Source organism: Budorcas taxicolor, chromosome 21 (genome assembly GCF_023091745.1).
Source record: "Budorcas taxicolor isolate Tak-1 chromosome 21, Takin1.1, whole genome shotgun sequence".
Classification (NCBI taxonomy): Eukaryota; Metazoa; Chordata; class Mammalia; order Artiodactyla; family Bovidae; genus Budorcas; species Budorcas taxicolor.
This window is the reverse complement of record NC_068930.1, coordinates 58,132,882-58,145,603: the sequence shown is the minus strand read 5'-3', so window position 1 is coordinate 58,145,603 and position 12,722 is coordinate 58,132,882. Positions and strand designations below refer to the sequence as shown.

The 12,722-nt window shown below is 40.6% G+C and overlaps 1 protein-coding gene across 1 annotated transcript; it reads left to right on the top strand.

Annotated features, from left to right (window-relative positions):
- Positions 1-645: 645 nt before the first annotated feature.
- FSCB (fibrous sheath CABYR binding protein) lies at positions 646-3,477 on the top strand. Its single transcript, XM_052659534.1, has 3 exons — positions 646-2,097; positions 2,293-2,907; positions 3,052-3,477. Exons 1-3 carry the CDS (start codon positions 646-648, stop codon positions 3,475-3,477), a joined length of 2,493 nt encoding a protein of 830 aa, XP_052515494.1.
- The last annotated feature ends 9,245 nt before the right edge of the window (positions 3,478-12,722 follow it).

The window sequence follows — 12,722 nt, the reverse complement described above, 5'->3', positions numbered from 1 at the left end:
TCAGAACTCAAGTTTTTCAAACAATATTAACTTTCCCTCAAATTATATGAATATATATTGATAGAACATTGCCACACATATTTTACCAGTTGTTTTCTCAAACAATTGCAAATACACTGCAGAATTCTGAATTCTGCATTATATCTGTCTTTAACAGTAGGATGAAGCAAACAGAATTAAAAGTTCAAAAGCATCAACTCCAACTAAAACAAAGCAGCATTACCAGAGTTTACTTCATATTCCTCTGCTAGACAAATGCTTGTTTTCAACTTGTTTCAAGCAGTAGATTTCTCACTTGTGGCCAGCATCTGTGAGTTGTTTACCAGGTTAAAAGGTTCTGGATATATCACTGATGGAACCTTGCAGTGACCATTGGCTGTGATGTCATAGATTCTTAGTAAAACTTCTAGAAGTTATATTTAGTCATACCAGAGATTAAACAGGAAAGATGCTTACTAAATGAGGTGGGATCCAACAGGAGTGTAGTACAGAATGTAATAATTTATGAACTAACTTTTTCCTGAGGGAGCTCAACAGAAGAGCACTTAATGAGGAAGGCAAAGTCTTAAGTATCTGGTACATTTGTCATTCCTGATGGTTAATTTACTTGAAGGTTAATAAGTTTGAAATCTACCAGTCTTAGAAATGGAAGAAAAGGATGAATCTGAACAGTCTATCTCAGCAGGCAGGCAAGAAATTCGAAAGAGAAGACGACCCAGCCAGCCCATGGTAGATAAATCCCAGCAGACTGAAGTGACAGAGAAAAAGAAACAATTGTCTATACCACAATCATCTTGCCCCAAAGCTGCCTTTAGTATTGGTAATATTCCTGGAAGCAAATTAAACTATGAATGTCATAGAGTATCTTCTCAACTTCAGCAAACTTGGATAAAGAGAAAGCGTGTACAGGATATGGCTGATAAGTCTGTGCAGACAGAAGCTATTGTAGAAGAGAAAAAAGGAGAAATCAAGTTAGTTTGTGAAGCAGTGGTACCTGAGGAAAAGCCAGCTGCTGTTGAAGTAGGTCCTGAATTTCCAGAGAGTGTTCAGGAAGTAGAAGTTCCACCAAGCAGATACTCTGTTCAAGTCAAAACAGACAGATCTCAGCAGACTACTTGTACTGGAGACTGGACAATGATGAACTTTCCTCAAAAAGAGAAACTAGACAAGGAACAGCAGACATACTTCAGTGAATCAGAAATAGTGGTTATTGGATGGCCGGCTAATTCTTTTTCAAATTCAAAGGAAGGTGCACAGAAGCACAAATCTTCAGGGAATATTTTTGTCAGTGAGCATCCTGAATTTCAACCCACAACAAGTAGCAATGAAGAAATTAGGCAGCAAAGTATTAGCAGAACATTATCTATTTCACCAACCAAAAAAGAGTCTCCTGTACCTTTAGAAGATGAGAAAGATGTTCCAGTTGAAGTACAGCCTCCTGCTGCAGAAGAGATCTCTGCTGAAGAACAACTTCCACTAGATGAGATTACCGCAGAAGAGCTTCCTGTGGAAGTTCAGCCTCCACCAGCTGAAGAGGCTCCTCTTGAAGTACAGCCTTCCCCAACTGAAGAGGCTCCTGGAGATGAGGCTCCTGCTAAAGTAGAGCCTATGCCAGATGAAGAGCCTCTTTCAGAAGAGCCTCCTGCTGAAGAGGCTCCTGTTGAAATACAGCCTTCCCCAGTGGAAGACACTGCTGGATATGAGGCCCATGCTAAAGTAGAGGCCACCTCATCAGAAGAGACTCTTTTAAAAGAGCCTCTTACTGAAGTTCAGCCTCCTTCAGCTGAAGAGGCTCCTATACATGAGGCCCCAGAACTTCAACTTTCACCAGCTGTGGAGTCCCCTGCAGAAGAGGCCCCAGCTGACACTGAGCCTCCACCAGCTGAGGAGGCCCCTGCAGAAGAGGTCCCAGAGGTTCAGTCTCCACCAGCTGAGGAGTCCCCTGCAGGAGAGCCCCCAGAGGTTCAGTCTCCACCAGTTGAAGAGGCCCCTGAAGAAGAAGCTCCAGAAGTTCAGTCTCCACCAGCTGAGGAGGCCCCTGCAGAAGAGCCCCCAGAGGTTCAATCTCCACCAGCTGAAGAGTCCCCTGAAGAAGAAGCTCCAGAAGTTCAGTCTCTACCAGCTGAGGAGGCCCCTGTAGAAGAGGCCCCAGAGGTTCAGTCTCCACCAGCTGAAGAGGCCCCTGAAGAAGCAGCTCCAGAAGTTCAGTCTCCACCAGCTGAGGAGTCCCCTGCAGAAGAGGCCCCAGCTGAAGCTGAGCCTCCACCAGCTGAAGAGGCCCCTGCAGGAGAGCCCCCAGAGGTTCAGTCTCCACCAGCTGAAGAAGCCCCTGAAGAAGCAGCTCCAGAAGTTCAGTCTCCACCAGCTGAGGAGGCCCCTGTAGGAGAGGCCCCAGAGGTTCCATCTCCACCAGCTGAGGAGACCCCTGCAGAAGAGGCCCCAGCTGAAGCTGAGCCTCCACCAGCTGAAGAGGCCCCTGCAGGAGAGCCCCCAGAGGTTCAGTCTCCACCAGCTGAAGAGGCCCCTGAAGAAGCAGCTCCAGAAGTTCAGTCTCCACCAGCTGAGGAGGCCCCTGAAAAAGAGGCCCCAGAAGTTCAGTCTGTACCAGCTGGGCAGGCCCTTGCAGAAGAGCCCCTGGAAGTTCAGCCTCCACCAGCTGAGGAGGCCACTGAAGAGGAGGCCTCAGAAGTTCAGTCTCTACCAACTGATGAGGCCTCTGCAGAACAGGGCCTAGGATTTCAGTCTCCAGCAGCTGACAAGGCCCCTGAAGAAGAGGCCCCAGAAGTTCAGTCTCCACCAGTTGACAAGGGCCCTGAAGAAGAGGGCCAAGGACTTCATTCCCTACCAGCTGAGGAGGCCCCTGCAGAAGAGGCCCCAGCTGAAGCTGAGCCTCCACCAGCTGAAGAGGCCCCTGCAGGAGAGCCCCCAGAGGTTCAGTCTCCACCAGCTGAGGAGGACCCTGCAGAAGCAGCTCCAGAAATTCAGTCTCCAGCAGCTGAGGAGACCCCTGCAGAAGAGCCCCCAGAAGTTCAGTCTTCAGCAGCTGAGGAGGCTCCTTCAGAAGAGGCCCCTGCTGAACTGCAGCCTCCATCAGCTGAAGAAACTACTTCAGAAATGGTCTCTGTTGAGAAACAGCCTTCACTCACTGGAGAGCCCTTTATTACACCAATCTCTTTAGAAGAAATCTCTGCTGAAGTTCTGCTTCCACCATTTGAGCAAACCCCTGCAGATGAGGCTCTTGTAGAGAATGTGTCTCCAGTAGATCAGGCTCCAAAGGAGGCAGACGTCCTGGTAGCAAAATTAGAATCAGGGAATTTGGATGATAAGCCAAAATCTGAAGAGCCTTTAGAACGGGATACTGTTCCTAAAGATTCATCTGATACCAAGAATGAAGGGGTTTCTTTTGAAATACAGGGTGTGATCCATATAGAACTGGAACAGGGGCCTCCTCCTCAGCTGTGGTCTGATCTTAACTAAGTTAACAATCAGAAGCCAGGAGGTTCTGAGAAGTACATACGTAAGAAAATGGTAGGTATATTTGAACGTATTTGGAGAGAGCTTTGTGAAGAAGGAAGTGAATGGAAATCCTAAGACATGGAGTATAGTTTGGAAAGTGAGCAATAAAAACTAGTGATTTAAAATTACTCTACTATTTTTATTCAAATCTAAAGTGGAATAAAATATCTATTTTGAAATGAAGTAATTTTATAATTGAAAGAATTACAATATCCTTTTGACACTAAATTCTGTTGACAAGGGTAAAATATTCTCCACAGTCATTTTTTTCTTTTTCTTTTTCCACCTGTGCCTGTAGTGGAAAAGGCATTTTCTTTTCTGCAGTTCTCTCATCAACTTTAAGTTTCTTGCATTTTGGTCACACATCTAAAGTTATGGAGTGTTTTCTTTCTCCTTAAAATTCATCATGTCTATTATTCTCTTTCTATTTGGTTCCTTCTGAGACGACATTTCTTTTTTGTTTTCGTTTCTATCTTGCACATTTCGCCATCTGGATAAGGACACTTCCTTGATAAAAATCTTCACTTCAATGAAGCTATAAGTGGATGAAGCATTTTAAAAAGTGTATAATCATAAATTAAAACATACTGAGATAGCCTTGAGGGCATATTCCTATTTAGTTTTTTACATTCCAATTTTATTGAGATTTAATTGACATATAGCACTGCTGCTGGTGCTAAGTCGCTTCAGTCATGTCCGATTCTGTGTCACCCCATAGACGGCAGCCCACCAGGCTCCCCCGTCCCTGGGATTCTCCAGGCAAGAACACTGGAGTGGGTTGCTATTTGCTTCTCCAATGCATGAAAGTGAAAAGTGAACGTGAAGTCGCTCAGTCGTGTCTGACTCCTCACGACCCCATGGACTGCAGCCTACCAGGCTCCTCCGTCCATGGAATTTTCCCAGCAAGAGTACTGGAGTGGGGTGCCATTGCCTTCTCCGGACATACAGCACTATGTAAGTTTAAAGTATACAGCATGGTGATTTGACTTAGATACATCACGAAATGATTACTGCAATAAGTTTAGTGAACATCAATCACCTCATATAGATATAAAATTTTAAAAAATGAAAAAAATTTCCTTGTGGTGAGAACTCTTAGGATTCACTCTCTTTCATAAATAATATGCTACAGTATTAATTATATCATGTACTTTATATCCTTAGTTTGTATCTTTCATATCTTTTGACCACCTTTATCTAATTCTCCCTTCCCCCACATTCCACGTGTTATAACCAGAAGTCTGATCTCTGTTTCTAGCAATCAGTTTGTGTGTGTGTTTGGTTGGGTGGCTTTGAGTTATAACTGACCTACAAAACTATATTCATTCTTGGTATACAACATAGTGACTCAATTTTTCTATACATTGCAAAATGATCATCACAGTAAGTCTAGTTACCATCTATCACCATACAAAGATGTAATATAATTATTGACTATATATCTCACACTGTGCATTTCATATCTGTGATTCATTTATTTTATAGCTAGAAGTTTGCACCTGTTAATCTCCCTCATGTATTTCTCTCATCGCCTCAATACCCTGCCCTCTGGCAACTACCTGTTTGTTTTCCATATCTATGACTCTGTTTCTGTTTTGTTATATTTGTTCATTAAAGCAAAATTTTTTTGTTTTTGATTGAGATATAGCCAGTGCAAAATATTGTGTAAGTTTCAGATGTATGACATAGTGATTCACAATTTTTAAAGGTTATAGTCGATTTATAGTTACTATAAAATCTTGGCTACATTCACTGTGTTGGGAATATAGTTTTTATAAAATATTGACTATATCTGTAGCTTATTTTATCCACAGAAGTTTGTCTTAACCCCCCACACTTATTTTGTCCCTCTGCACTTCCTTCTTCTGCCTGGTGACCAATAGTGCTTTCTCAATATTTGTGAGCCTTTTTGTTGTTGTTGTTGTTGTATTTACTGGTCTGTCTTATTTTTTAGATTCCACATATAAATGATCATACAGTTTAGCCTTTTTCTCTGACTTATTTCACTTAGCACAATGCCTTCCAAGTCCATCCATGTTTTTGCAAGTGCATCCATGTTCTGGCAAAATTTAGTTCCTTTTTAAACAGCAGCCCACCCCAGTATTCTTGCCTGGAGAATCCCAGGGACGGCAGAGCCTGGTGGGCTGCCGTCTATGGGATTGCACAGAGTTGGACACGACTGAAGCGACTTAGCAGCAGCAGTATTCCATTGTGTATGTACGTATGTATGTTTGTGTATATACGTATATATACACCACATATTTATCCATTCATCTGTTGATGGACATTGAGGTTGTTTCCATATTTTGGCATTTATAAATACTGCTACTATGAAAATTGGGGATGCATGTATCTTTTTGAATTAGGAAGTTTGTTTTTTTTCAGATATACACCCAGGAGTGGAATGGCTATGTCATATGGTAGTTATATTTGTAGTTTTTGAGAAACCTTCATGATATTTCCCATAGTGGTTGCACCAATTTACATTCCTAGCAACAGTTATGATGGTTTCTTTTTCTATACATCCTTGCCAACATTTGTTGTTTGTGTCCTTTTTGGTAATAACCATTCTGACAGGTGTGAGGTGATATCTCACTGTGGTTTTGATTTGCATTTCCCTGATGGTTAGCAATGTTAAATATCTTTTCATGTACCTATTATCCATCTGCATGTACTTTATTTTTTTAAAGCCTATTCAGTTCATTTGCCCATTTTTAATTGGGTTGCTTGTTTATTTATTTATTTAATTTTTATTTTTTACTTTATTTTGCTTTACAATACTGTATTGGTTTTGCCATACATTGACATGAATCAGCCACAGGTGTACATGAGTTCCCAATCCTGAACCCCCCTCCCACCTCCCATCCCATATCATCTCTCTGGATCATCCCCGTGCACCAGCCCCAAGCATCCTGTATCCTGTATTGAACATAGACTGGTGGGCGATTCGTTTCTTACCTGATAGTATACATGTTTTAATGCCATTCTCCCAAATCATCCCACCCTCTCCCTCTCCCACAGAGTCCGTTCTATACATCTGTGTCTCTTTTGCTGTCTCGCATAGAGGGTTATCATTACCATCTTTCTAAATTCCATATATATGTGTTAGTATACTGTATTGGCGGAGAAGGCAATGGCACCCCACTCCAGTACTCTTGCCTGGAAAATCCCATGGACGGAGGAGCCTGGTGGGCTGCAGTCCATCGTGTCGCTAAGAGTCAGACACAAATGAGCGACTTCGCTTTCACTTTTCACTTTCATACATTGGAGAAGGAAATGGCAACCCACTCCAGTGCTCTTGCCTGGAGAATCTCAGGGACGGGGGAGCCTGGTGGGCTACGGTCTATGGGGTCGCACAGAGTCGGACACGACTGAAGCGACTTAGCAGCAGCAGCAGCATACTGTATTGGTGTTTTTCTTTCTGGCTTACTTCACTCTGTATAATAAGCTCCAGTTTCATCCACCTCATTAGAACTGATTCAAATGTATTCTTTTTAATGGCTGAGTAATGCTTGTTTTTTTTAAAAAAATTTTATTTTGAGTTGTATGAACTGTTTACATATGTTGGATATTAACCCCTTATTCATCATATCACTTGAAAATATTTTCTCCCAATCAGTAAGTTGTCTTTTCATTTCATCAATGATTTTCTTTGCTTCACAAATGTTTTTAAGATTAATTAGGTCCCATTTGTTTATTTTTGCGTTTATTTCCTTTGCTTTAGGAGGCAGATCCAAAAAATATCTTGCTGTAACTTATGTCAAAGAATGTTCTGCTTATGTTTTATTCTAGGAGTTTTATGGTTTCCAGTCTTATACTTAGGTCTTTAATCCATTTTGAGTTTATCTTTGTGTATGGTGATAAAGTTCTAATTTCATTCTATGACATGCATCTGTTCAGTTTTCCCAGGACCACTTATTGAAGAGCCTGTCTTTTCTCCCTTGTATATTCTTGCCTCCTTTCTTGTAGATTAATTGACCATAAGTTTTCCTTTTTGTTTCTGGGATCTCTATCCTGTTTCATTGATCCATGTGTCTCTTTTTGTGCCTCTGTTTTGATGAGTGTAGCTTTAGTCTGATATCTAGGAGCATGTTTCTTCAGCTGTGTTTTCTTTCTCAATATTATTTTAGCTAATTGAAGTCTTTTGTGTAACCATACAAATTTTAGAATTATTTGTTCTAGTTTGGTGAAAAATGCACTTGGTATTTTGATAAGGATTGGATTAAAACTTTGTTATTTTTTATGTAAAAATAAGAAGTTTAATATTTAATTTTAAATAGAGAGAACACTCACAAATCAAGAAGACATAAATAAATAGAAGAAAATAAGCAAGAGACAAGGAAGAGTGTTTCATAATGGAAGAAAAGTGACTGAACAATAAATATATGGAAGTATGTGCAACTTTAGCAATCAAAGAAATATAAATTACTGTTGGGAGACAGTATTTTTAGCAATTTAATTGACAAAATGGTTTCTTTTTTAAAAAATAAAAGATATATTACTTCAGTATATAGTATTAAATAATCTACCTGATTATATGAATAAAAATAAGATTGGATCCCTACCTATCAGCACATTAAAAAGATAATCCCAAAGAATTCCCTGGGAGTCCAGTGGTTAGGACTAGGTGCTTTTGCTCTGAGGGCCTGGGTTCAATCCCTGGTTGGGGAACTAAGATCCCACAGCTGGCATGGCATCTGCCCCCCCACCCCCACCGCCAAATGATTCCAAAATAATTAAATATTAAATGTTAGAGGTAATACTATAAAACTATTTGTAAGATATGTTAAAATTTTTTCATGATAAGAGAGGACTTTTTGAATTATAAAGCACAAAGCATAGAGGGGAAAATTTGTTTAATTACATTACATAAACTTAAGAATTCATATCCAGAATGGACTCTGAACAGAATTGTTGTTATTCTTGTTCGTCATCGTGTCTGACTCTTTGCGACCCCATGGACTGCAGCATGCCAGGCTTCTCTGTCCGTCATTATCTCTCAGAGTTTGCTCAAACTCATATGCATTGAATCAGTGATGCTATCCAACCATCTCATCCTGTCACTCTCTTCTTTTGCCTTCAACCTTTCCCAGCATCAGGGTCTTTTCCAATGAATCGGCTTTTCTCATCAGGTGGCCAAAGTATTGGAGCTTCAGCTTCAGCATCAGTCCTTCCAGTGAACATACAGGGTTGATTTCCTTTAGGATTGAGTGGTTTGATCTCCTTGCTGTCCAAGGGACTCTCACAAGTCTTCTCCAGCACCACAGTTTGAAAGCATCAATTCTTTGGCACTCAGCCTTCTTTATGGTCCAACTCTCACATCTGTACAAGACTACTGGAAAAGCTATAGCTTTGACAATATGGGCCTTTGTCAGCAAAGTGATATCTCTACTTTCTAATATGCTGTTTGTCATAGTTTTCCTTCCAAGGAACAAGTGTCTTTTAATATAATGGCTGCAGTCACTATTCACAGTGATTTTGGAGCCCAAAGGAAAAAAAAATCTGCCACTGTTTCCAGTTTTTGAGTATCTTGACTGAGATACAAAATGCAAATTTTCCTTGGTCACTGCCAGTATATTAGAAATTGCATTAGTCCTTTTAACTAAATGTACTTTCAGTTTCCAGCATGAAATCTGGCATACTTGCTGAATCCATGAAATGTTTACCAGCAACGTTGTCTCTTGCACTTTCAGCCTCTGCAGTTGTAATATGAGAACATGAAGACAGAATTTGTTATGATCTTCTCTTAATATACTATTTTTTTACTTAATTTTTTTTAATATTTCATATTGGACTACAGTTGACTTACAGTGTTATATTAGTTTCAGGGGATACAGCAAAGAGATTCAGTTATTTATATATATATATATATGTATATGTTCTCTTTTTCAGATTCTTTCCCATATACATTATTACAGAGTATTGAGTAGAGTTCCCTGTGCTATACAGTAGGTATTTGTTGATTATTTTATATATGAGAGTGTGTTTATGTTAATCTCTACCTCATAATTTATCCCTCCCTATTTTCCCTTTGTTACCCATAAGTTTATCTTCCAAGTCCGCAAATCTCTTTCTGCTTTGTAAGTTCGTCTCTTTTTTTTTTTAAGATTCCACATATAAATGATATGATCTTTGTTTTTCTCTAACTTAATTCCTTTAGTATGATAATCTCTAGTCCATCCATGTTGTTGCACATGACAATATTTCATTCATTTATACAACTGAGTAATATCCTTTTGTATATATGTACCGTATCTTCTTTAGCCATTGACCAGGTGGCTGTGGGTTTGGAAGACTTTAGGCAGCTTCAGCAATATGTGAACCGTGAACTTCCTGATGTTCAAGCTGGTTTTAGAAAAGGCAGAGGAACCAGAGATTAAATTGCCAACATCCGCTGGATCATGGAAAAAGCAAGAGAATTCCAGAAAAACATTTATTTCTGCTTTATTGACTCAGCCAAAGCCTTTGACTGTGTGGATCACAATAAACTGTGGAAAATTCTGAAAGAGATGGGAATACCAGACCACCTGACCTGCCTCTTGAGAAATCTGTATGCAGGTCAGGAAGCAGCAGTTAGAACTGGACATGGAACAACAGACTGGTTCCAAATAGGAAAAGGAGTATGTCAAGGCTGTATACTGTCACCCTGCTTATTTAACTTAATGCAGAGTACATCATGAGAAACGCTGGACTGGAAGAAACACAGGCTGGAAGCAAGATTGCCAGGAGAAATATCAATAACCTCAGATATGCAGATGACACCACCCTTACGGCAGAAAGTGAAGAGGAACTAAAAAGCCTCTTGATGAAAGTGAAAGAGGAGAGTGAAGAAGTTGGCTTAAAGCTCAACATTCAGAAAACGAAGATCATGGCATCTGGTCCCATCACTTCATGGGAGATAGATGGGGAAACAGTGGAAACAGTATCAGACTTTATGTTTTGGGGCTCCAAAATCACTGCAGATGGTGATTGCAGCCATGAAATTAAAAGATGCTTACTCCTTGGAAGAAAAGTTATGACCAACCTAGATAGCATATTCAAAAGCAGAGACATTACTTTGCCAACTAAGGTCCGTCTAGTCAAGGCTATGGTTTTTCCAGTAGTCATGTATAGATGTGAGAGTTGGACTGTGAAGAAGGCTGAGCACCAAAGAATTGATGCTTTTGAACTGTGGTGTTGGAGAAGACTCTTGAGAGTCCCTTGGACTACAAGGAGATCCAACCAGTCCATTCTGAAGGAGATCAGCCCTGGGATTTCTTTGGAAGGAATGATGCTAAAGCTGAAACTCCAGTACTTTGGCCACCTGATGGGAAGAGTTGACTCATTGGAAAAGACTCTGATGCTGGGAGGGATTGGGGGCAGGAGGAGAAGGGGACAACCGAGGATGAGATGGCTGGATGGCATCACGGACTCGATGGACGTGAATCTGAGTGAACTCCGGGAGTTGGTGACGGACAGGCCTGATGTGCTGCGATTCATGAGGTCGCAAACAGTCGAACACGACAGAGTGACTGAACTGAACTGAGGCTGCCTGTCTGCCGATGGGTGGGGCTGTGTTCCTACTCCCTTGCTTGTTTGGCCTGAGGCATCCCAACAATGGAGCCTGCAGTATGCTGTGTGGGACCAGGTCTTGGTGTCAAAATGGTAGTTTCCAGGAGAAGTAAAGTCGCTCATTTTCACTTTGAGGAAAAAAAAGTCGTGTCCGGCTCTTTGCGACGCTTTACCAGCTGAGCCACAAGGGAAGCCCCAGCAGAGATCATGCCAGTTAGTACTCCTCAGTCCAGTATGTCTAACTTTGCTTTCCTGGTGGTTCAGATGATAAAGAATCTGCCTGCAATGCCGGATACCTGGGTTCTATCCCTGGTTCAGGAAGATTCCTTGGAAAAGAGAATGGCTACCCACTCCAATATTCTTGCCAGGAGAATCCCATAAACAAAGGAGTCTGGCAGGCTACAGTCCATGGTGTTGCAAAGAGTCAGACATGACTGATCAGCTCAGCACAGTACGTCTTGACACCAGTGTCCTTGTCCCCACAGTGAGCCACAGCTGTCGCCTGTCTCCCCAGGAGACTCTCATTTTGTGGTTTGATGATTTTCTTCTGTTTTATGCTTGTGTTCTCTCTCACTTATTTATTTATTTTTTGTTAATCTACTGTATGTTTTTGATTTGTGGTTATCCTGTTTTTCAATTATGCTAATCCATTATTATATCTACTTGCTTTAGACTGGTAGTCATATAGGCTCAAACACATTCTAGAAAAAGATCTGCATTTTCTTACTCTCCTCTTCCACATTTTATGATTTTGATGTACTCTTTTATATAATCATTTTTATTCTTTTGCTATTCATTGTAGTTATCCTCACTTTCATAAACATTTTTTATTTTTTAATATGTGTAGTGGCTTATTTAAGTGATTTACTTTCCAATTGTAATTTTCTCTTTCCTATAGGTTCTTGCTTATTTTCTATTTAGAGAAGACCTTTCAGTGTTACTTTTAGGCTAGGTTTAGCATTGTTATATTATTTTTTTTGAATTTATTTTTAATTGAAGCATAATCACTTTACAGTGTTGTGTTGGTTTCTGCTGTGCAACAATGTAAATCAGCTATAAGAACACATATATCCCCTCCCTTTTGAGCTGACCCTCTAGGTCATCACAGAGCGCCAAGTTGAGCTCCCTGTGTTATAGAGCAGTGTCCCATCAGCTATTTGCTTGTCTGAGAAATTCTTTATCTATCCTTCTGTTCTAAATGATAATCTTGCTGGGTAGAGTATCCTAAGTTGCATGTTTTTCCTTTTTAGGACTTTGAATATATCTTGCCACTCCCTTCTGGCCTGCAACTTTTCTGTAAAGAAATCAGCCAATATCACTTTTAGCTAACTCTTTGTTTTTCTCTTGCTGCATTTACTTTTTTTTAATTTTTTTTTTATTTGGCTGTGCCAGGCCTTAGCTATGGCACATGGAATCTTTGATCTTGATTGTGGCATGTGGGATCTAGTTCCTTGCCCAGGGATTAAACCTGGGCCCCCTGCATTGGGAGAACAGAGTCCTAGCCAGTGGACCACTAGGCAAGTCCCCTCTCTTGCTGCATTTAGCTTTGTCACTTTAATTTTTGCCATTTTAACTATAGTATGTCTTATTGTAGGTCTTGTTTGAGTTCATCTTGTTTGGTACTCTCTGTGCTTCCTGCTCCTGGATATCTGTTT

What these genes read in the sequence shown, in the direction of transcription:
- FSCB (XM_052659534.1), top strand. Translation starts at nt 646, where the DNA reads ATGGAAGAAAAGGATGAATCTGAACAGTCTATCTCAGCAGGCAGGCAA. An exon ending in AAGAGTCCCCTGAAGAAGAA is followed by an intron (nt 2,098 to 2,292) that starts GCTCCAGAAGTT and finishes CCTGCAGGAGAG; the next exon opens with CCCCCAGAGGTTCAGTCTCC. An exon ending in AGCCTCCACCAGCTGAAGAG is followed by an intron (nt 2,908 to 3,051) that starts GCCCCTGCAGGA and finishes GCAGCTGAGGAG; the next exon opens with GCTCCTTCAGAAGAGGCCCC.